The following is a 24,738-nucleotide window of genomic DNA, read 5'->3' as shown; positions in this document are numbered from 1 at the left end:
ATAGGTGTATGTGTATATATATATATATATATATATATATATATATATATATATATACATACATACCTATATACAGTATATACATATATATATTCTGGACAGAAGGTGTCTGTTCAAGATCCTCTGGTACTGAGCACAGCTAGTCTCCAGTTGATGCTATTGGTGTAAGGTAGGGTGTCCAGCCCAGCATGGGTCCACTTGTGTTTTGTACCTGGATGTAAAATCTTTAGGCTACGTTCCCACAATTAGTTTTTGGTGAGTTTTTTACACTGCGTATTTTCGAAAAATGCAAGTAACCCATTTTAAACAATGACAAAGATCAGAGGATGATATATAGGATTTACAGTGCTGTAATTTGGCGTCACACGATCATGAATATTGAATGACGTCCATCGATGATGAATATCATGACGTCCATCGACGTCCAGAAATATCACATTTAAACATTTTAATTTAATACAGATCTTGAGTTACCGACTATATGTAAATATATAAAACCAACACTCACAATGGTTTGCGGTAGCCATATTTATTTAGGTATCGAAAAATACATATATAATCTCCTTTTTCTTCATGTTAAGTGCAAAGTAAGCACCAATAAAACTTTTCATTTATACTCTGTCATATACTTTTAAAATATATACACTCCTATTAAAATCTATATTTTTTTATGCAACAAACAGATGACATTTTAAAACACACAAGTTCACATTAAGTCATACATAGCAGTGTTTGTACTTCAAGTTTTCTTTTTAAGACATATTATTAATTTTTACGGACTAATCAAACACCCCACCCTCCGCCCGCCGTGTTAGTGCAACATTATTTGTGGAAGAAAATCAGTAGTAGCTACTGTTGGTTTAGCAGTAAGCAACATCTCACATTATAAATGATTTGCCTATGTCTTTCGACTTTCACATTTCATTAATCAGATCCTAATACTCACTAAGGGATTAGAGATTTCGCATAGAGAAATAACTGCTACCAGTTTGTGCAGCCAGAGATAATAATGAAACATTGGAGCAAAGTTCCAAGTTTGATCTGGGCACAGATGGTCGGTCCTGATCCTACTTGAAGGAGGCTCTAACTTCTCGGCCCTTCAATGGCTGTGGTGGGCGATAGTTGTCCACCATGTGGCAGGGGCTGTCCTGTTCATCATTGAAGTAAAGGCCTCGCAGCTTTGACAGCTAAAATAAACAAAAATAAACTTGTTAGCCCTTTGGAAAAATAGGATATAGTTTCCAACAACTGTGCAATTTAGCATCCGTGTTATTATTGCACCATATCCGTATCCATATATCTTGCAGCCATATTACAGGTTCAAAACTGACATTTTTTTTTGCAATTTTATGAATTTTATAGCATACACATATAGTATTTCAATTTCAGGCTCATAAAACATAACTTTTATTGAAATGAAAACATATGGAATAAAACAAATAGGAAAACGACAGAGTAACCTGATGGAGGATCACAAACACAAATACATATGCTCTTAATTAAATTTTACTAGGTTAATACTGTAGCCAATGAGGATTCTAGGTGAAATAAACACAATATCATCTACCAAATAGAAGGACAAACTTATCCAAAATATAATATTAATAACAAACTGACATATTTGTCCGATAATAAACACCTTTCTTGAGACGGGCAAGAACCAAGTATGGCACAGTATAATAGACCCCTAATGGGAGGATAAGGTCGTCTAAGGATGATGGTATTAATACACTTACATGTGGTAGTATGGTAGGTAGTAATGGCATATGGTCCTGGCGCCCCAACGCGTGTTTTACCCATGCTTAGTCAGGGGGCGTGATATATAAAGGATATTGTATAAAGAATTGTAGATTTATACACTGTACCCAACTATCTTTTATCTTTGATACAATGTGGTACCCCAATAATACCAGTGTTATGGAAGCTATTTGTGCTAAATCAGTGTTTCCCAAACCCCATCCTCACGGCCCCCCACAGGTCATGTTTTCAGGATCTCCTTAGTATTACACAGGTGATTGAAGTATCAAGGCATCAGGAATTCTCTCACCTGTGCAATACTAAGGAGATCCTGAAAACATGACCTGTGGGGGTCCGTAAGGATGGGGTTTGGGAAACACAGTGCTAAATAAATATATTATAACAATATTATAACAAGATAAGGAGTGGGAATTTACATCAATAAAAAAATAGAAAACTTATCTGCCTGACACTAAAACATCTTATCAGGAGCATTTGCTGTTTCCTCCCATCCGAGGTGTACATAAAAATCTTGGGACCCCCGAATGAGCTCCTGGCTGCCATTAAAAAACCCTCTGAGTTACCCTGATCATGTTGCAGGGGCCCAGTGGCTGTAAAAAAGATTGTCTTGCCTATCTAACCGCTTAGATGCTATGGTCACTGTTCACCACAGCACCTGAGGGGGTTAAACAGCTGGTATCAGCGCTAGCAGATAATCCATTACTTCCCAAAATGCTTATTACAGATTACGCGGGCAGCCATACTGTGGATATGTCCTCTGATGATCTGTGTAGGTTGCTCGCTATCTCTCCAAGCGGTCTGGAAGGCTCTTGGAGAAAGAGGAGATCTGAACTCCAGGAAGAGTTGACAAATCTCCTGGGCATCAGCAAAGCCTCCCAAAAACCAACGCTTCCAGAAGGCTTCTTATGCTTGATGCTGGGATTCTTAGTGATCAGAAAGAGTCTCAGTGTCCAATCACAGTATCAGGGGAACATGACGTGGAGGGCTAGAGGAGCTACATGCAAACATTTTTTAACAGACACCCCATGGACAACTTCCGATAAAAGTTGATAAATTTGCCATAGCTTAATTTAGTTCATGTGAATGCAGTCTTGCTATTGCTTATTTTTTTACAAAATACCAATCTGTACTTGATAAATATAAAAATCATGAAGATAACAACCATTTCTGCATAGTTTGTGACATTTAATTGAATATTAAGACTCATTTTGAAGTTTTTAATCAGAGCTGGAATACAACATCAATTGTCATGCCAATAGCAGAAGGCACGCTAGCATGGGCGCAGAACCACTAGCGGTGACCTGAATACTATGAATACAATTAGTGCTCATGAAAATATTATACTCGGGTACATCTTAAGAATAAAGGACATCCTGGGTGAACTTTAGAGAGGCTCGGAGTTTATCAGAAAGCCTCTGGTGGTTGCATGTCACTGTTGGTATGAGATAAGGGAGTTTCCACTGTGATGGAAAATGAAAGTCACGAAAGACGCTTATCACTGCCTAAAACATATATTTTTTCTGATACACAGCTTACATCTCAGCATGCATCTGTATAATGACACGAGATGAATTAATACACATGTACTGTTGACCCCGAGCAATAATTATTATAATCAGACTGTTTTCTTCTTGTACACTCAGTGGTTTTATTATGTTTTTTTGCAACTACTATAAAAGCCTTGAATTTAGGTGCAAGATCCCACGTAAACCACAACACAACAGCCTTCGCTCTGGATAAAGTACCGTAAAGGGAACCTGTCGTCGGATTCATACCGCTCAAACCACAGGCAGAATGTACCAGAGTCTAGAGGCACGACTGCAGACAGGTATGTTGTTTCCTGAAACTTTCAGATAAAACATAGTTTGAAGAGACTTCGCTGGATTAGTCACGTCTCCCTATGGCCGACTTTTCCTGGCTTTGCTCCAGGTGATTGATAGGTGTCTCCAATGGTGTAACTAGAAGCTCATGGGCCCCAATGCAAAAGCTCCAAAGGAGCCACCCAATTATTGCAAGTCTTTAATAGTATTGGTCTTTTTATATGAGCCAAAGGGACTTTTGGGGCCCCTTAGGCTCCAGGGCCTGGGTGCGATTGCAACCCCTACACCTATTGTAGTTACGCTCCTGGGTGTCTCCCTATTTACACACATTTGAGAGCCCTGTCAAACGGTGCAGGGAGAAGCCAACGGAGGTACGTGCCGGCCAAGTAACATTTCTCCCTACAGTGCTTGACCGGTTCTTCAAACTATTTTTTCTATGAAACGCCAACGCATTTCAGAGTAAAACATACCTGGCTATTTTCATCATTGGGGGAGGAGGAATCCCACAGGTCAGAACCCCACCAATCATACAGTGATGACATACTTTATAAGACCAACATTTTTGTATTGATTCATATCCTAATATATACTTATATCAGTCAGAGTTGCTTTGCTGATACAGAGCTACAAATCTCCTGCATAATCATAGATTTAAAGGGAGCCAGTCACCATGATATTGCAGTCCAATCTTTGGGCAGCATGTTATAGACCATGGGATGCTATATATATAATTTTGTGAAAAGGAAATCAATATAACCTGTTTTTTCATCATTTAAACCTTTGCTGTGTTTGAGATTTTCGGTCCAGTGGGCAGTCCTATCAGTGACTGACAGCTACCTCTGTATGCACACTTATACAAAGGAAGCTGTCAGTCACTGACAGGACCATCCACTGGACTGAAAATCGCAGAATAGAGGTTTAAATTATTTAAACCCAGGTTGTACGGTATCTTTTATCACAAAATTATATATCAATCTGCTCAGTTCCTCCTGCTCTATAACATGCTGCCTGCAGATTGGACTGTATTTTTATGGTGACAGGCTTCCTTTAAATTATAAAATTCTAGTTCCTGCACCCACCACTAGAGGCTTACTGCACTCTACTTATATTTGGATCTTACTAATACAACAGTATGCATTAAGCTCCCCCTAGTGGTGGCTACAGGCAGAAAGAATTTGTTATTTACCTCTGTAGCTATGTAGGAGAATTGGAGTTCTGTTCCAAAAAGTTTGAGCTTTGACTGGTATAAAGATAGATTTAAAATTAAAATCAGTAGAGAATGCAGAATCCAAATCCACATGAATGCATGAAGAAGAAATGAATGAATGAATTATGATCACCATCAATTTTTTTTTGAATGAACTTGAAAAGATGAATAAATATTAGATAAATTACACACCTGTTCACCGCTCACGCTAATTGGCTCTTTAAGGACGTTCCAGATGACGCACTGCAGGAGAGGAGGCGTAGTCAGGGATCCCTTGTAGGTCCAAAAATCCAAGGATTTTGGAAGTAAACCTGAAGGATCAAAATTCTGGAAAGGTGCCTCTTTTCCCTAAAAGGATAAGAATATTTATGATACAGCATAATGGATATAAATGGATTCATATTACTCCAACCAAAGCACTGATTTGTCCCGAATTGGGCTTTTATGACCATTTTTTGGGTATTCTCATGATGAACATGGGTAAAAATAAAAATATGTCAAGAAACCTGAGCTATCAGAAGGGAACACTCTTAGACTGGCCTTATACAAATCAGATTATTTGGATACTCATTGTGGATTGGACAATTTTTTTTTTTAGCTTAAAGGCCATTATTAACGATAATGTGGTGCTGTTGACTATACAAAATAAACCGGTAACATCACATGAGATATATTTGGCAACCACGTCATACGGTGTCCTCAGCACATACGAGTCCAAAGATCATATAAGTTTTTATTTCCATCCTACTGGACATATTCCACATTTAAAACTGAATCCCTCAAATGCCCATCGCGCCAATCTCTTATTCTGTGACAGGGAACATAAAAACGATGATCATTACCTTTGTTGGAATTAATTTTAAGGCATCAATCACTTTCTGGAGCTCAGGCTTGGAATTGCCGACCTGTAATACACAAACGTGACTTGAAAACACGGCACATAACACCATATTACAACATAAAACGGTATAATGACATACGACAGACAATTGACTTTCACTTAAGGCTACTAATTTTTGTTTTAGTCTCTGAAACAAAGCCGTAATTATACTCATTACAGGTCAGCAGAGCAATTAGAATTTCATTTTGATGATTTTATTTTGTACTAAGCAAACTAAACTTAAATGGAGAAAGTTAGCTGAACGTTAAAAAATAATAGATAATTCCCTTATATTGTATATAAACTAACACATGTGATTGTATCTTCAAGGGATTTTCCTATTTTATAAAGTAATTGAATATCAGTAGGATATGCCAACACTTCTAGATTGGCGGGGCTCTGACTTCTGGGACTCTTACTGATTTTATTTATAAAAGTGTGCACCTTTAGATCTGGGGTTGTATGAACCGGCACCGGCAAACAGTGCTGCCATGTCCTGTCAAGATGGCTAACCCCAGGAATGTTGATGTCCAAGGCGTTAGCCAAAATTAGGAAGTGATTTAGTTAGTGTGGGCCTAGGAGAAGTCTGACAGTGATGTGAACGTGAGCATTGTGGCACTTGAGCGCTGAGCCACGACGTTGATAGGAGGCAAGAGATGTATATATAAGATAGTCGTTTGTCACGAGAGTAGAGAGCTGTAGGACTACATGCGGTGTGTAGCCACCTATTTAACTGTTAGGACTGGTCTCGTCAATCGTGCGAGTGTTGGTGCGCCGGAGACTAAAGCAGGTTATATTGTGCCTAAGGGGACACTATGCAGAGGTGTTCCTTGAGTTTTGTGAGGATCTTGCTGTTCAAAGGGACAAACTGCTGCCACCTAAGAAGACTGATGCATAGTCACCGGAGAGTAGATGGTACACTTGACACGGAGTAACGTGGGCCGAGAGTGCCTACATAGAGTCACAGGTATGGTGTAGGCTAAGAGAATCTTTAGCAAAGGGCAAGGTCAGCTCTGTCACAAGCCACGGAGAGTTGCAAGAAATTTCAGCTGTGGGGAAGGCAATAGCTCTATCAAGAAGGGGCTAAACTGAACTTCAACGTAGGAGAAACTAGCTTTTAGCATATAGACGGCAGTTGGCTGTGCTGTAACGTGACTGGAATAATTGGTCTTCGGGCATTAATAGTAGACAGGAGTAGGAGTGGTATCATAGGTGATTCTTGACAGTAGGCCCAGTAGGGTAGGAGAGTAGGGCATGGAGTGTCCCTCCTTCTGAAAAGTTTGTGAAGTTATGTTACCACCTGTTGTGGTAGTCAGTGTGAGGATAACCCTGGCCTGTGGTACTGTGAAGTGACATTGACCAATCCAAAGTAAAAGTCCTGGATATTGTATTCCAGGCCAATATTTTTTATATGTGTACATGTAGTTTGTTAATTAAGAATATTATATTATTTAGGCATATTGTGTCTTTCTTTAGGGACTATCACCATTTACAGAACTTTACTTCTACTGTGTGAGGAAAATAAATCAATTACTCTACAGACTGTAGTTCAAATAGAAAAGCTAAGAAATGGGATTATTGGTCCCTACACCAGCAGGCACAAATTTATGAGGGCAAAGCTACATTAGCTTCAGAAGATCAAAACATCAAGTAACTCCATTATAATTTCTGCCCGGGCCATACTATGTTTAATATCATTCTTGTTCTCAAATCATATTCTTATTAAAGGAGATAAAATAACTTTTCACTTCATAATGTGTAATATTAAGCACTTTTGTTTAAATTTTTGCCTTATTTATCTAGTACCATTTCTTAAATCCATGAGGCTTCATTGGGTTTTTATGCAGAATGGTACATTAAGAGTTCTTCTAGAGTCATGTTACTGGAGTGAAGTGCATTGTGGGAGCTCAGGTGACAATTACATAGTTAAAGGGTTATTCTCAAATTCTTTCATGTGAAAACAAGCAACTTTACTATTTACTTCTTTTTAAAAATCCACTCTGTTCTCAAGATCGGAGTGATTTTTATTTTATTATTTACGTCTCATTACCTAGCTGATAGACTGCAGTGGCAGCTAGTGTCCTAGGCAAGGAGTGCAGCACTTGCAAGCTCTTTGCTTTAGAGCTTGTAAGCGCTGCTCTGAAGCTGACCAGATTGCTACAGTGCATTGTTAGCTCTCAATCCAGCAAACTTTAGCGCTACTGCGCTCCTCTTGTGCAGCAGAGGCGAGGCTGCCTCAGCCTGCAGCATCGGAGAGCGCACAGTATTAGCCAGTCGCGCAACCATGCCACAGGTCCCAAGTGGTAATCATTCAGTAACTGTCACAGTTTCATCACTCATTGTGGCCTAGAGACGCTATGAGTGACAGCCCAGGTGCCTCCCATTTTTAATCATTTGCTATTTAGCTGGCTGGCTATGAGCTGACCATTGTCAGCTGTAGCTTTGCTTTGTTTGTTGTGTCTGATTCCCTGATCTTGTTGCCGGACCTAGGATTTGTCGTGACTATTCGTGTTATCCCTTTAGCTCTTGATGCTCTGTGACCTCAGGTACCTGACCCCGGACTTGGCCTCTGACTATCCGTTTATCTTATCCCCTTATCTTGACGCACCCTCTTTGAAATTGATCCAGAACCATTACTTGACCATGTCTTTATCTTGCCCCTCTGTACTATGAGCCATCCTGGTATCTGACCTTGGACCTCCTGACTACCCTGTCCGGGAGTAGTGACTCAGCGTCACAGTAACACACCACCCCAGGCAAGCAAAAAGCTAGGCGGCTGGAGAGTAGTTCACTCCTGGGAAGCAACCATGAGAAAATACCTCTAAGCCAACGGAGAGAAATAAATCTGTCAAGCACCTTGACAACACAACTTCAAAAAATTCCCAATCTTACAAGGACAGTAAAGCAAAGTATTTGCTCAAAAACGCTTAAATTATTTTAATTTACATTTTCAATATGAAATATTGCAAAAATATTGTATTTCAATTTTCTTTGCAAAGAAAAAATATACAATAGAAACATACATATGTTCAGGTCTATAGATGGTACCTAAAGCAAAATGTTTACTGTGACTTTCTTATAATAACCACAATTATAAAGCCTATAACAACACCATTCTTAGGAAGCGGATAGGACAAGAGAAGATAGGATGGGTGACTGGTCAAACTGGATATGTTTAGTCTACAAACAACTACCCAAAACAGTGACATTTACACTTCGTGTGTGGAATCACAATATGCCCACAGTTGTTAGAACTATCATCACCTTTATTACTATTATTACACAAAAAATGTGACCTTTATTTGTTATCTGTTCAAGGAAAACTGTCACCACCATTACAATACATATCTCCCTGTTCAATTGTTACAGGGTCTGTAGACTATTCCAGGATTGATCAGCACCTTGATGATCCAGAGGAAGTCATTAGTGACTGGAATAATTTTTTTTTCGCTCACTTATTCATACTTGATTGGGACATCAAGGACATAGTGGTAGGAATTGTAGGACAGGGCTATATAAAGTAATGGTGGCAGTATGGGAAGCTTTGGGAACCTGACATGTACTCCTGAAACCCTTGTTGCTTGATGACATTCTTTCTATATCAGGTGCAGGTGTATGAAGCAGACTGTGTTATACAGCCAGCACCTGCCTCTAACAGCAGTGATCGGAGCTAGTGCAATTTATCAAAATATAAAATTAGTTAACAAATAAGGTAAGTGTCAAAAGGTAAAAAAAAAATCGAAATGACAAAATTGCTGTTTTTTGGTCGCAGCACCTCTGACATAAATTGCAATGAGGAACAATCTAAACATCATATGTACATCAATATAACATCATTAAAAACTACAGCAACTTACAGAATGGTACCTAACAGCAGCAACTATCAGATTGTTTTTTAACAGGGAGAAATTCAAAGTACTACAATTGGGCAAGAAAAATGAAAAAAGCATAAACAGAATGTGAGGAATAGGGCAAAGCAACAGCACATGTGAAAAAGACTTGGGTATACTAATAGATCATAGACTGAACATGAGTCAACAGTGTGATGCAGCAGCAAAAAAGGCAAATACAATTCTGAGTTGCATTAAGAGAAGCATACAGTCTAGATCACGTGAAGTCATTATCCCCCTCTACTCCTCTTTGGTCAGACCTCATCTGGAATACTGTGTCCAGTTTTGGGCACCACATTTCAAAAAAAGACATGAAGAAACTGGAGCAAGTTCAGAGAAGAGAGACCAGAATGGTGACCGGTCTGCAAACAATGTCCTATGAGGAACGATTAGAAGATTTGGGAATGTTTAGCTTGCAAAAGAGAAGACTGAGAGGAAACTTAATAGCTGTGTACAAATATCTCAAGGGCTGTCACACTATAGAGGGATCATCTTTATTCTCATTTTCACATGGAAACACGAGAAGCAATAGGATGAAACTGAATGGGAGAAGATACAGATTAGATATTATAAAAAAAAAATTTGACAGTGAGGGTGATTAATGAGCGGAACAGGCGGCCACGAGAGGTGGTGAGTTCTTCAAAGGAAGTCTTCACACAGAGGCTGGACAGACATCTGTCTGAGATGATCTAGTGAATCCTGCATTGAGCAGGGGGTTGGACCAGATGACCCAGGATGTCTCTTCCAACTCTACCATTCTATGATTCTATGCTACAGTTTGGCATGGATAAAACCAAGCCCTCACACAGCTCTTTAGAATAAAAAATAAAACGTTATGGGGTCTTAGAAAATGGTGACACTAACCAATGTGGTTTTTAGAAAGAAAAATCATGCTGCATTTTTATTGCACAATGAACACCGTAAAATTGAAACCCAATAATTCATGATGGAATCTTTTTTCAAAATTTCACTTCCCCATGAATTTCTTTTTTCAGTTCACTAAATGGCAAAGTGAATGGTGTAATGCAAAACTGAACAAAAAAAGCAGGTTGCAGCAATAGTATGTCATCCATGATCCAATATTAACGTTTTAAATGAGCTAATTTATGTTTCCTTACCTGCAGGAATACACCAACTACCGCAAGTCCATCGCAATGTTTCACAGCTTCGCCAAAACTGCTGTACTTTGTATTCCAGTGGACCAAGTGAAGCTGCCAATGAAACACCAATGAGACCAAGTTAATATTCTGCAGAGAACTAGAGATCGAAACAAAGCAAAACCACAACAATGGCTGATCCTCAGAAGCCTCACTATATTCGACTCTTAGGCCATGGCCCCACTATCAGTATTTGGTCAGTATTTTTTCTCAGGAGTGGGAGCCAAAACCAGGTGAGGAACAATCAGAGAAAAGGTATAATAGAAACACGTGCACCAATTCTGCATTTATCACCCAATTCTGGTTTTGGCTCCCACTCCTGAGAAAAAATACTGACCGAATACTGACCAAATACTGATACTGGGGCCATGGCCTTTGGCTTGCACTGCTGATGGAGGAAGCATCTGGGCCCTGTAAGCTGTGTGATGGAATATATTTATAGTAACATGATACAAAACATTCCATGGTTTATAGTATGGTTTACAAAATTGAGGATCATGGGTGATAGATCTGAATAAATGTGCATGATACAAGCAGATTGTAACTATTTAACCTAGTTTTATCTTTTTAACTGATCACACCTCCTGATGAAGCTAGAGGAGTGTGAAACGTGCCAAAGTGTTCTGCTCCTCACTGATAAAGAAATGCTTATAATTAGGTTCATGCCTGGTGGCCTTCTCATCAATTTGTTTAAACCATGTAGTTGTGGCACTTGTCCAATGTCATCAAGGACATCTTAGATTCTTGAGAGCTTGTAGACCAGATTAATAGGACATCTGTTGATCTAAATGGAGATCTAATACGCTATTGGACGACATTGTGCCTGGACATGCACATTAGTGTTATATATTATGTCTACTTGATAAATTGATACTGTTGGAGAGTGTTGCTACAAAGGAACCAAAGCTTACATTTTTGGCTCAATTTTCCTCCAGTTCTGGTGGTCGTTTCTATATGGTTGTGATTTTATATTAGTTTAGAGGGTCTTTTTTATTATTTTAGGACTTCTTTTTAGGTTATACACATACAGGTCACTGACACACGGTGAAACTGAGAAAGCACATGAAAACAATGAAGTTATGATGTTTAATAATGCATGAATGATATCAAACATGATAAAAATAATAGAAACCCATCTGTTGCCTGGATGATCAGAAGTGGCCCTTGGCACTGTGACATGTCCTTCATAGTTATAATAATTTTACAAGAAGCAATGTGATTGTGGCACTTTAAAATCCAAAGTCCAATCCTTCTAAATACATAACAACATGACTATAATTCAGTATCAATCATCCTGCAGAGTTTGGAGGCACCGAGAGGCAAGGTAGAGTAAAGGAGGGCACTTTCCCACACCGCTCAATAATGATCACATTGTAGGAGCATTTTTACGCTTTTGATCTTCCACACTTACCTCTGCCTCGTATTTGTGTCCATTAATGGTGTGCTCGGAACCCTGTCCATCACAAGACCCCCAGTGAAAATGGAATTGCTTCAATCTGTAAGTTCCTTCTAGAACTCCACCTTTAAGTACTGTAATTCCAGAAGAAACAAGAGCTCAGTGCTTAGGTATCTGTGGCAGAGGAAATGTGCATCCTCATGTTCTTATAATAAACTCTTAAGAGACCATTGACCCACTAAGACTCTGCCTTCAAAGATAGCCGAGGGCTTAAGAATCAGTATTAATTAACCAAATGAGTTGTGACCTGAATCTCTTGCCAATCTGCTTAAATACATCATTATAGATTTTTCCTAGTGAGGTTGTGAAGGGTTGTATGGATGTTCACGCTTCCCAACCGAGTCCTGAATGTACAGACTTTGAGGAATACGCGACCAGTAAAATAAGTCACCATCCATATCACATATACAATCACAATTCAGATTCCAATAAGCTTCTTGTTATATCAATGGACATGATGATACTTGTAATGTACATTAACAATGTATATACTTCATATAGTTATAGGAAGCACAGGGGTGATAATTGCACCCTGGCCCTGGTGCATGAGGGGACCTTCTGCCCCTAATATTACACAATTATTATATAACAGTACAATACAATACACACACTTTGTCTGCCAAAGTATCACATTATCATCAATATCTCTGACATTTCCTATGGGAAGGCCAACTCACATTTATACATGAGTGTGTCAGACCTTCCCAATCTGATATTGATCACCTGTCCTAACCATAGGTCATCAGTATTAGCATGATGTAGGGGCAGAGACCCTGATCCCAGTGATGTGTCACTTTCTGTGCTGCTTGCTGTTATTTTGATGCAAACACTATTTTCTCTGCTGCAGATCTACCAGCTACTAATTGGCTACTTTCTGTGTACACTGTATATTAACAAAAAGCTGCTAATCAGTGGTGGGGGCAGGGTTACACAGAGCAGTTGACTAGGAGGCACGAGATGCCTAGTCCTGTAGTGATAATCTCCTGCTGATAAAACACTGATTGTATTGAAACAGAACCCACAGCCTACTAATCAGGGTCTCAGCTCCTACATCATTCTACTCTCAGATTACATAGCAAAAACCTGCTAACAGATTCTCTGTAAAGACCCATAAAAACCTTCTCCGAGGACCGGTCACTTGCCATAAATATGTAACATGGTGAAAATGCTGCTGTTCTCTTGAATCTGACATTTTTTCTTTTGTTTCTTCCCCTCTCCGGTCTTAAGATATCCCCCTATTTTCTCTAAGTAAATCAATTCTAATTAGCAAAGAGACCATGACGAAACTAGATTTACATGCAAAATAGAAGGGGCCATATCTCAGGGATAGAGAGGGGCAAGACCATAAGAAAAACAATGCCAAATTCTAGAGAACAGCAGCATTTACAGCAGGTACAAAAATGTATATTTCTGGCAAGTAACCATATAACTCCATTATTGGACTAGTTCAGCTGTAGTGACAGCACCACAGCACACTATCACAGTCACACTACCCTTCTCAATAATGCAAAAATGTCCACCTATATACAGGATATTATATCATATAGATGAGCCAAGAGGCGATGAGCGCTGTAAAATCCCCTTATTAGAATTTATACAGAGAGTATGTAACTGCATCATAAATACGGAAGTAAATCTATTGCCCCATCTACACTATAAGATACATCCATTATCATATAAAACACATACAGTACAGACCAAAAGTTTGGACACACCTTCTCATTTAAAGATTTTTCTGTATTTTCATGACTTTGAAAATTGTACATTCACACTGAAGGCATCAAAACTATGAATTAACACATGTGGAATTATATACTTAACAAAAAAGTGTGAAACAACTGAAAATATGTCTTAAATTCCAGGTTCTTCAAAGTAGCCACCTTTTGCTTTGATGACTGCTTTGCACACTCTTGGCATTCTCTTGATGAGCTTCAAGAGGTAGTCACCGGAAATGGTTTTCACTTCACAGGTGTGCCCTGTCAGGTTTAATAAGTGGGATTTCTTGCCTTATAAATAGGGTTGGGACCATCAGTTGTGTTGTGCAGAAGTCTGGTGGATACACAGCTGATAGTCCTACTGAATAGACTGTTAGAATTTGTATTATGGCAAGAAAAAGCAGCTAAGTAAAGAAAAACGAGTGGCCATCATTACTTTAAGAAATGAAGGTCAGTCAGTCCGAAAAATTGGGCAAACTTTGAATGTGTCCCTAAGTGCAGTTGCAAAAGCCATCAAGCGCTACAAAGAAACTGGCTCACATGAGGACCGCCCCAGGAAAGGAAGACCAAGAGTCAACTCTGCTTCTAAGGATACATTTATCCGAGTCACCAGCCTCAGAAATCACAGGTTAAGAGCAGCTCAGATTAGAGACCAGGTAAATGCCACACAGAGTTCTAGCAGCAGACACATCTCTACAACAACTGTTAAGAGGAGACTTTGTGCAGCAAGCCTTCATGGTAAAATAGCTGCTAGGAAACCACTGCTAAGGACAGGCAACAAGCAGAAGAGACTTGTTTGGGCTAAAGAACACAAGGAATGGACATTAGACCAGTGGAAATCTGTGCTTTGGTCTGATGAGTCCAAATTTGAGTCTTTAGTTTCAACCACCGTGTCTTTGTGCGACGCAGAAAAGGTGAACGGATGGACTCTACATGCCTGGTTCCCACCGTGAAGCATGGAGGAGGAGGTGTGATGGTATGGGGGTGCTTTGCTGGTGACACTGTTGTGGATTTATTCAAAATTGAAGGCATACTGAACCAGCATGGCTACCACAGCATCTTGCAGCGGCATGCTATTCCATCCGGTCTGCGTTTAGTTGGACCTTCATTTATTGACAATGACCCCAAACACATCTCCAGGCTGTGTAAGGGCTATTTGACCAAGAAGGAGAGTGATGGGGTGACCTGGCCTTCACAGTCACCAGACCTGAACCCAATCAAGATGGTTTGGGGTGAGCTGGACCACAGAGTGAAGGCAAAAGGGCCAACAAGTGCTAAGCATCTCTGGGAACTCCTTCAAGATTGTTGGAAGACCATTTCCGGTGACTACCTCTTGAAGCTCATCAGGAGAATGCCAAGAGTGTGCAAAGCAGTCATCAAAGCAAAAGTTGGCTACTTTGAAGAACCTAGAATATAAGACATATTTTCAGTAGTTTCACACTTTTTTGTTAAGTATATAATTCCACATGTGTTAATTCATAGTTTTGATGCCTTCAGTGTGAATGTACAATTTTCAAAGTCATGAAAATACAGAAAAATCTTTAAATGAGAAGGTGTGTCCAAACTTTTGGTCTGTACTGTATGTACAATACTAGATAATACTAGAGAACCCCCAAGTGCCGCACCATGACGTACGTTCTCTGCAGCACGTGCTGTAGAGATCAACAAGGCTCAGGTCAGATTATAGAATGCAGCATTGCTTCTATTTCCAGCACGTCTCCCAGTCTCCGTCAGGTTCCTACCTGTCACAGCTCACAACTACTTTTCTGTCTGCAGCTATAAATCCACTGGGGGCTTATAGGGCTCAGTAAATATATAATACGGCCCGAACATTGTTCTTTTCACCAGAAAACGAGCCCCATAAACATTGCTTTAATTAACAAGCAAAATTTATGGTTAAATCAATACCCTCATGACGAGTGATGTATGTGGAGGGAGGAATGCGGCATCTGAACTTTACTTGTACCTGATTATATGTCAGGTGAGAATGACGTCATAAATCATTTCCTTACTCAGAATTAAAGTAAAGAATAGATTGAGAGTCGTAATGTGATTGCTATTATTTAGCCAAAATTGTCAGAAAATTGTTATAAGCAACTGGGAGCCACAGAAGTCAGCATTTACCAGTGGGGGACCCATAAAGTAGATGCCAGCACTGCATGGTGATAATTGTTACAAGTGTGGGCATTGCAAAGATGAAACCCAAGATGAATTATACACAAAAAATTACAATGAAAATCTACACTGTATGCCAATTTCTGCACTGAAAATCAACCTCTGTGAGCCAGTGAGGAATGCTGGGAGATTTCAGCTCCGAAGCTTGCAGAATCGTAAGCACTGTATTTAGAGATAAGTGAATCGCTCCATAACATATCAAATTCGTTAAGGATTTCCCCCAAAATTTTTGATTCTTGAAGGTGAAATTTTTGAGGATTCAATTTGCATGAATTCAGCAAAATGGGAGCAATTTTACTGCCTTCTTTTGAGAGTTAAAATAATAAAATACATTATATTCACCTTTCCTAAGCCCTCACCTGTCCTCACACCACCTCTACCGCTGCAGCTCCCCAGTCCTCCATGCCATTCTTCACCGGTCCACCACATGGAGAAACAAGTAGCTGAGGTGGCGGCGTACGGATAGTTGAGGAGTTAGGACATAATGTATGCTATGATATTTTACCCTCTTGTCTCCGTTTTTTATGTTTTGGGATCTGTAGAGACCTCAGAGAATAATGTCTTTTACCATCAATTGGAGCAAAGTCGATCGGGACTGATTTAATTCTTACCGAATGGAATCTGGCGGCTCAAGCTAATCTGCCCGAAATGAAGAAGATTGTCTCATCTCTAAATTTAATAAAATAAAGGGTGCTCCTTTCGATAAGTATAAACTAAGTAATGCAATTTATTTACAGATCGTATCTCTATATATGTATGGCTATAAAGGGAAAGTGGGCAGTGGGGAGTCTATAGAGCATGAGACTCCGATGTCCCTATATTAGCACATAGGGTCTAGAACATTATGTAATGTAAAGTAGAGAATGGTTCCTGCTGTGGAAAGTACTAAAACTAATATTAGAGTTAGAAAGTTGAGTAATCAAGAGTATAGGCAAAGCATGACAAAGACCACCTTCCATAACATAGAAGAGGGTCAGCACCAGAACCATAACAGGAAGAACCAGTCCCATATAATACTGTAAGAAGATGTTGATGACCTGGAGCAGGAAATATGTTTACTTCGGAGGATGATGAGGCCCACAGCATGATTTGTGAATATTTAGCACATTATCTTTGTCACGCATAGTGCCCTACCCTGCTGCACAAGGCATATCAGTACTCAGCAGGACCCAGGCTCACACCATTTTAATATTCAAACCTACTAAATTCATGGAATGATTGGTATAAAATCAATTAATGCCACTCCTAGTACCAAGGTTACGAGTGCCCGGAATACATTACTTGATTTAAGAGACATCAGCACTTATTTGCACTGCAATTATAGGTATAATACAATCAGACACTACTCATAATTAAAGGGGTATTTCAATATCTACAGAAAATGCTGCTCGCTGATAATGAGGGTCACTTTTTCAGGGTATAGGGTAAATTCAGAAACCTAATAAACCTCCAGGATGGCATAGATGTTATTGTGATGCCATAGATATTTCAATTACTGGGGTCCTGGATGCAAGTAGTGGGATCTGCTCCATCCAGGATATTGGAGGGTCCTTCCAATACAAGACACCACAAAAATTCCATTGAGGCATTTCTTAGTTGTTCCTGTTCCTTCAGACAATTGGTGACAATGACCATATTGGCCATTAGAGCTTCCACAAGGTTACCTAACTTTCATCTTGATAGCTAAGCATTATAGTTATGCCGCATTAGTTACCATTCTGGTAATACTGGGCTGACAATACTATTAATAGTGGCAGAATGAAATCTCAATATCGGGACCTCCAATGGTTCTTCTGAACCAAACGTAAATCATTATGGAGTTCTATGGTGATCTAAGTTCAGTCCAACTGCGGGAAGTTCAGGTGTTTCAGCCATAATATTGATAGAAAAACGTACCCACAATATGGAAGAAGACACCTCAATGACTATTTAAAGGGGATGTTATAATTTTAACAACTACCGTAAATGTTCTCTATGTCCATACTGCCACACACAGGACAGGTTCAATTGTTAAACCTTATCTCTCAAATAAACCCAGAAGTGCAACACTATCCCCTCTACAAAATCTGAATTAATCCTTCAGTAGTGTGTAACCTAATACTGACCGGTAGTGTTTCATGGTTCTCCAAAAAAAACTTAAAGCTCTGAGGCAGTTTGGCAGAAATTTGTAACCGTGTGTATCTAGTGATAGGCAATCCAGAAGTTAAGTAATCCTTTGTGTCCGTGCGCTGGGCGTCCTGGCAGATAACACCTTATTGTTTGTATAAGGCGCTGCGGTATCAGTCGTCACGTACGAGCCTGCACCTATTGTTCAAGTGCAGGACATAAAAGATAATGAACAGCATTGGAAATGCACAGCGGAAACATATTTCCTCTTGAATAATCTCTGTCCCATGCTACATTTTTGTGATCTGATGTCTGACTGTAGCAGTATGGGATGCCATTGTTCTAGAGATAAGAATTAGAAGTTGAGTATCGAAATCTGTAGTGCATAAATGGGATGTCCTCCAATAAGAGTCTCACTTGGTAGCCATCCTCTTCTTCAAGCATGAACAAGCACCCAGTGAACCCGGGCAAGTGCCAGGGACCACAGCTCCTGAGGGGCCCACTCTGTCCAGGTTTCAACTTGAGACATCTGCCATACGTGTACAGCAGATGTACGCCCTGCATGCATGGAGTTGGGCTCGTTCGATACAACACGACAGCAATTTATGCTATACAGCCACCACCCTGGAGTATCTGCTAATTCTGCAGCAGTTTAACCTAATAAATGCTACTGGCATGATTGTCAGCGGCATCTAAGAGGATGGAAATGAGAAAGTGTCCCTGGCATTGGACCCTATCCCTACAACATGGCACAACAGCTGGGAGGCCTACCGAAGACCCCCTTGTCTGCCATATTTGTACAACTAAGAGATTGGTAATTTTTCAATACACTGCAATACTATAGTATTGCAGTGTATTGTACAAGCGATCCTTGATTTAAGTCTCCTAGGGGGGCTAATAAAAAAGGTAAAAATAAATAAATATTTATTAAAAAATAAAAAAAAATGTAAGAGTTAATATCGCCCCCTTCTTACTGCCTTAATGCAAATATTATCTAAAAAAAAAATAGAAAATAAACCTAATTGGGATTGCCACATGCATAACTGTCCCAACATATAATATTTCCTAATATTTACCCCACCAAAATGGAAGACTGAAATGACCAAAATTTTTGTTCATTCTGTTTACCAAAAAGAGACTAAAAAGAGATCAGAAAGTAGTTAGGATCCCAAAATGGTAGTGAAAAAATCTACAGCTGGTACCGTAGAAAAAAGCCCTGATAGAAATTAATTGAAGGAAAAATAAAAAAGTGAAAACTCTTGGAAGGAGAAGGAAAAGAAACTGAGACACTTGAGACACTTTTAACCAAGGGTCTGCATAGACCTGGAGCGGTCCGCAGCTTCGGGGATTTCATAGCTACTAAATGCCAAATGGAAATCTAATAGAGTGGAGGTTAATGATCCCCACTGATGTCACTGGTGAAGAGAGACAGAGTCCCAATGGATCTGTACTATGGAGTCAAAGACGCACTGTATGACCGTGTACGGTACGGCACTATGTTACAGTGAAATGCTAAATAGCATGGCATCTGATGGAACATGGCACAATTCATAAGTAGCCTGGAAGAAAGGAAGGACAATACAGCCTCAGACTTCTCCCACGTGCATAGAGACCTCATATCGGAACAAACACTGGTGTACACAGAAGCCCCCCAGGATTCAGGTTTCCCTTGGAAAAACATTTTTGGAGGGTTACTATTATGGGTCCAGCCTTTTTCAGCTCTGTCGGTCAACTTGAAGTCATCACCAACGCACACAAGTCCTCAACACCGACCACTGTAGAAATATGGTATATAGGACAGCACGGTGGCCCAGAGCTCAAACCCCCTCCAAGGATAATATCTGCAAGGAGTTTGTATGTTGTTTGTGCGGCTTTCCTCCCACACTCCAAAAACATACTGATAGGGGCGCACAGTCTAAATTCCCTATCATGATAGCGATGATGATGTCTGTAAAGTGCTGTGGAATTAATGGTGCTATATAAGCAAAGATAATATATGGCACTGCATATACTGACCACTAAAAGGAAACCACTAGGTATGGAGGTGAGGGGTCTGCAAGAGTGTGTCTGCATGGTGTGGATCCAAAGAATGAACCCCTTCTTGTTGCTTTTTTTTTTTGATATCCCCATCCCATGAGAGGTCCGGGGTTGTCGTCCTGGGACAGCCACTTTATTTTTACCACACCATTTGAGACTACAGGCGTACGATTATTATCAGTCATGCAGAATACTCAATTATTATACTCAGATTATTTCTTCTATTTTCAAAATGGCCTGAGAAAAACAGAAACATTAATCTGATTGGTTGCTCTCTTCCTCTGCACTAGTTTTAACAAATCTTTGTAATCAATGTGACTGTAGTTCTAATAAATATGAACCCAGGGTAAAGAATAATGTGTTACTGAGTGGTGTCAAGGTTTATTTTTCATGGTTGTAAGTCAGCACTCTTTTTTTTGGCTTATGGTTGATAATATCAGGCATGTGGGAGGATACATGGAATCAATGGCGCTATATAAATTATTAATAACAATAATACTGGAGGATCCCAAGGAAATTCACACAAACATGGGGAGAGCATACAGACTCCTTGCAGATGTTGTCCTTGGTGGGATTTGAACCCAGGACCCCAGTGCTGCAAGGCTGCAGTGCTAACCACCATGCTGCTCCTCCCTTTAATGCTGCGCCTGCAGATCTCTCCCAATAATATGTGAAATTATAATATAGTAGAAGTGCTAAGTGGGGCAGCATGGTGGCTCAGTGGTTAGCACTGTTGCCTTGCACACTGGGGTCCTGGGCTCAAATCCCACCAAGAACAACATCTGCAAGGAGTTTGTATGTTCTCCCCTGTTTGTGTGGGTTTCCTCCAGGTTCTCCAGTTTCCTCCCACACTCCAAAGATATACTGATAGGGAATTTATATTGTGAGCTCCAATGGGGACAGTGATGATAATGTCTGTGAAGCACTGAATTACTGGCACTATAATAAATAAATACAAAGCTGCTGCTGGACATTGTCACCAGTCATTCACAGCTACAACAACAGTTCTCTCTTCTGTCCAAGCCTCAGACTGAAACATCACAATGGTCTATTGTACAGTCATTATTGCATTTTGTCTATTGTGCATGTGATCTGCAGGGCATGACCATGATACAGGCTCAGATTGTGGACCAGAATGTGCGGGCAGGAAAAATTCACAGCTCTGTTCATAAAATGCAAACTGAGCTCCAGAGATCACCTGGAATATTTTGTACAATTTAATACTATAAGGGCTCGTGCAGATGACCATCAGTCAGACGAGTGCTATCTGTCATTTTGATGGATAGCACTTGTCCCCATATTATTCTATGGGTCTGTGCACATGTCTGATTTTTTTCCTCAGACAGAGTCGGTCTGGAGAAAATATCACTGCATTCGCAAGTTTGATCCGATATTAAGATTGCGCTCAGCCATGGGAGTCAATTAATGCATGGAAAACATCGCACTGCACTCACATGACATCTGAGTGCAGTCCGATTTCCACGGACTGACAGAATGGAGATGATGGAGAAATTTTTTTCTCCTTCTTCTCCTCATCCGAGAAAATCGGAACACACTATGATCATACTCTGTTAAAACTCTGCTTAGAGTTTGATCAGAGTGTGATTTCCATAGACCCGATTCTCTCAGATGAAGCAATGTGCAGACAGCCGAATTTTTTCTCATCCGAGAAAATGAGGTTGATTATGCAAATCATACTCTGATCAAACTCTGATCGTACTGCACTCAGATGTCATCTGAGTGCAGTCCGATGTTTTCCAGGCACTCATTGACCTACATGGCTGAGAGAGATCCGAATATCGGATCAAACTCAGGCATGCTGAGATTTTTCCCTGGATGGGCTCTGTCCGTAACAATTCCTCAACAAATCGTTTCGCCAGGTCTCTCACTGAAGAAATGCTGTTGGATTTTCTGGCAGAGGGTAAATAAAAATAAAAGTTTGAAAAGGTGAAATCCGCGCAGAGCTGCTCATTTCATGCTGCGGAATTTCTTTGTAAAGTGTGAATGACATTTTGCAAACCTCATCCACGATGCTGCTGCTGTAATACACAGCGGATTGTCCAGATGGTAAACATGATGGAAAATCCATTGCATATCTGAACTCAAGGGGACCAAAAAGTAATACTTTACATGGTTCTAGCAAAAAGCCCCCTAAGGGTCAGCAGAAGAGAACCCCACTTAGCGCTGACCTTGAAGCCAATTAATTACTTGTCCCCATGGTCTATTTCTTATAGGATGATTCACAGAAAATCTATTAGACCTTATTGATGTTATGTCATGTGTATACGATGATGGGGCCATTGATTACAAAGCAGTAAGAAGTAATCATACATTCTGTCTGACACTGATCTGATTATAAGGATTTCTAAGTGATTGCTTTCTGCATTGATTGGCAGCAAAAAATATACAAGACTGCATATACCATAGCGGCATGTAAAAGTTTACTTTCTGGATCGAGAAGACCTGCTAATCACTCCATTGCTATATCTTGCACATTTTTTTCCATTTTAGGCAGCAAGAAACCTGACGCTAGAGTTGCCATTAGGTTGTTCAATAAAGCCACATAGTGAAGCAGTAATTAGATTCTAGTAAAACAATGTTGCTATTGTTGTGCAGTTTAAGTTAAGCTCAGTTCAAATTTCATAAGAAAGGAACCATAAAATGGAATTTTCTTGATGTGCTGGGACAATATGTCTTTTTCTAATTAAAAGGAATCTGTCGGCAGGTTATTACTTTAATCTGAGAGCGGCATAATAAAGGGCAAGACAGCCTGATTCCAGGGATGTGTCACTTACTGGTCTGTGTGCTGTAGTTTCAATACAGTCATTGTATTATCAGCAGTAGATTATCACTACCATGACTAGGTCTCACGTGCAAACCAGTCCAGTAAACTGTATAACCCCGCCCCCACCACTGATTGGAAGATTGCTGATAATGCACACAGGAAGTTGCCCATCAGGGGTGTGGGCGGGGTTATACATAGCTCAGCATTCTGACCACTGCTACATCTATAACAGAGAAAAGAAGAATTCTATCAAAACTTTACAAAGCAGCCCAGTAAGTGATATATTGCTGGAATCGGGCTCCCTGGCTCTACATCATGCTGCACTCGGATTACATAACAAAAAACTGTTGACAGATTCCCTTTAAGCGAATGCATGGTATATATTTTTTTTTTACTAGTATCACGCCTTATAGATGTTGCAGAACTTGGGGGTTCCAACGGCAAGCATAATGGCATAAAAGCTTAGACAAACCTGTCCTACATATAGAGCTTGGCTCGTCCTATGAGTGACATTGACAACCAAAACTGCAGTTTGATTAGATGAATTCATTTGGGCCAGTTCTGAAATGTCTGCAGTGATGTTTGCTGCAATGCACCAAGGTGTAGAAATAACTGGCACAAACAAGCAAATACTTTGCATGCGGAGATGTAAAAGCACAATTTTACTGTACAAGGCACTTTCAATAGAGAAAACAATAGGTTATAAAAGAGTTCTATTATTATTCTAATATTAAAGGGGTTGTCTCAAAAAGGGAGGTCTGTCCTCATCTCCAAAGGAAGATTCAGCAAGAGGAGACATTAATACATTTGAAAACTTTCAAATTAATATTAGCTTAAATAGCAAATGCTCTTGAATGTATCAAATTGAATTTTATTCCAAAGGATTTATTTAAAAAGAAAGGTTGGGGGCAGCAATGGCAAGTCATTTTTATGCCGCTAGAAGAAGCCGGTAGTCCGGCGAAACGTACGTCAGGAGTCTATTTTCTCACGACTGTTTCCCTGTGAGCTGAACTGTTAGTGACATGATAAGTTAAATTTAAATATAATATGATTGACACAATTAATAAGAAATATATATGGTTTTAAATTTGATACAATAAAAGCATTATTTTATATTCGCATTTCTTTTTCTTTAAGTTTTGGGAAAAGACTTCAATAACCTGAATATCACTAGGAAATACATCCTTAATATTGTGATGATTATCAAGAAATCATACTGAACTTCAGGCAACTATCTGGAAAGAAAAATATGGAGGTTTATCTGTGAATTATCCTGTAGTGTGCAATATCCTCTACTCTATATTAGTCCAGGCTCAATAAACTGTATATCTGAGTGACTGTGATGAACGACCTCACAGCTTTGTTATGAAATCCTTGATATCTAGATAAAATTGATGGAGGATACTTATTCTTGCAAAAGTATTATCTAATGAATTGTTGCCTTGACAACCGATTCTAGACAATATCGTCTATTGACCAAGGTAATTCTTCACACAAGATGTATTATCCCACCCCAGCACTGTTGCGGTGTTCAACCGCCCAACGCTCCTCAAGGTTTAGATTAAATGTGTGAAAGAATGAACTTTTCCCATATTTATGACAGATTGGACAAATATGCAAAACACAGCCACGATGCGTATACAGAACCATTCGCTATAGTCAGAATTGTCAGTCTGATTTTTTTTTTTGGGACAAGTTGGCAAAAAAAAAATCACAGACAACCAAAATTCTCTCTGGAGACAATGAAAAAAA

The 24,738-nt window shown here is 39.7% G+C and overlaps 1 protein-coding gene across 1 annotated transcript in view; it reads right to left on the bottom strand.

Moving 5' to 3' along the window:
• Window positions 1–513: 513 nt before the first annotated feature.
• Window positions 514–24,738, bottom strand: part of LOC141265879 (carbonic anhydrase 2-like) — a 56,495-nt gene continuing 32,270 nt past the window's right edge. Inside the window, exons 4-8 of the mRNA XM_073679536.1 lie at window positions 12,124–12,242; window positions 10,674–10,766; window positions 5,628–5,690; window positions 4,978–5,133; window positions 514–1,187 (exon numbers count right to left, since the gene is read on the bottom strand). Coding sequence (XP_073535637.1) covers window positions 1,068–1,187; window positions 4,978–5,133; window positions 5,628–5,690; window positions 10,674–10,766; window positions 12,124–12,242 — 551 coding nt within the window. The 3' untranslated portion in view covers window positions 514–1,067. The remainder of the gene's footprint in view (window positions 1,188–4,977; window positions 5,134–5,627; window positions 5,691–10,673; window positions 10,767–12,123; window positions 12,243–24,738) is intronic.

Source organism: Phyllobates terribilis, unplaced genomic scaffold (assembly GCF_046119375.1).
Source record: "Phyllobates terribilis strain yellow unplaced genomic scaffold, ASM4611937v1 Scaffold_4__5_contigs__length_816908805, whole genome shotgun sequence".
Lineage (NCBI taxonomy): Eukaryota > Metazoa > Chordata > Amphibia > Anura > Dendrobatidae > Phyllobates > Phyllobates terribilis.
Note: the sequence above shows the minus strand (reverse complement) of the source record. Positions and strands in the feature narration are given on the sequence as shown.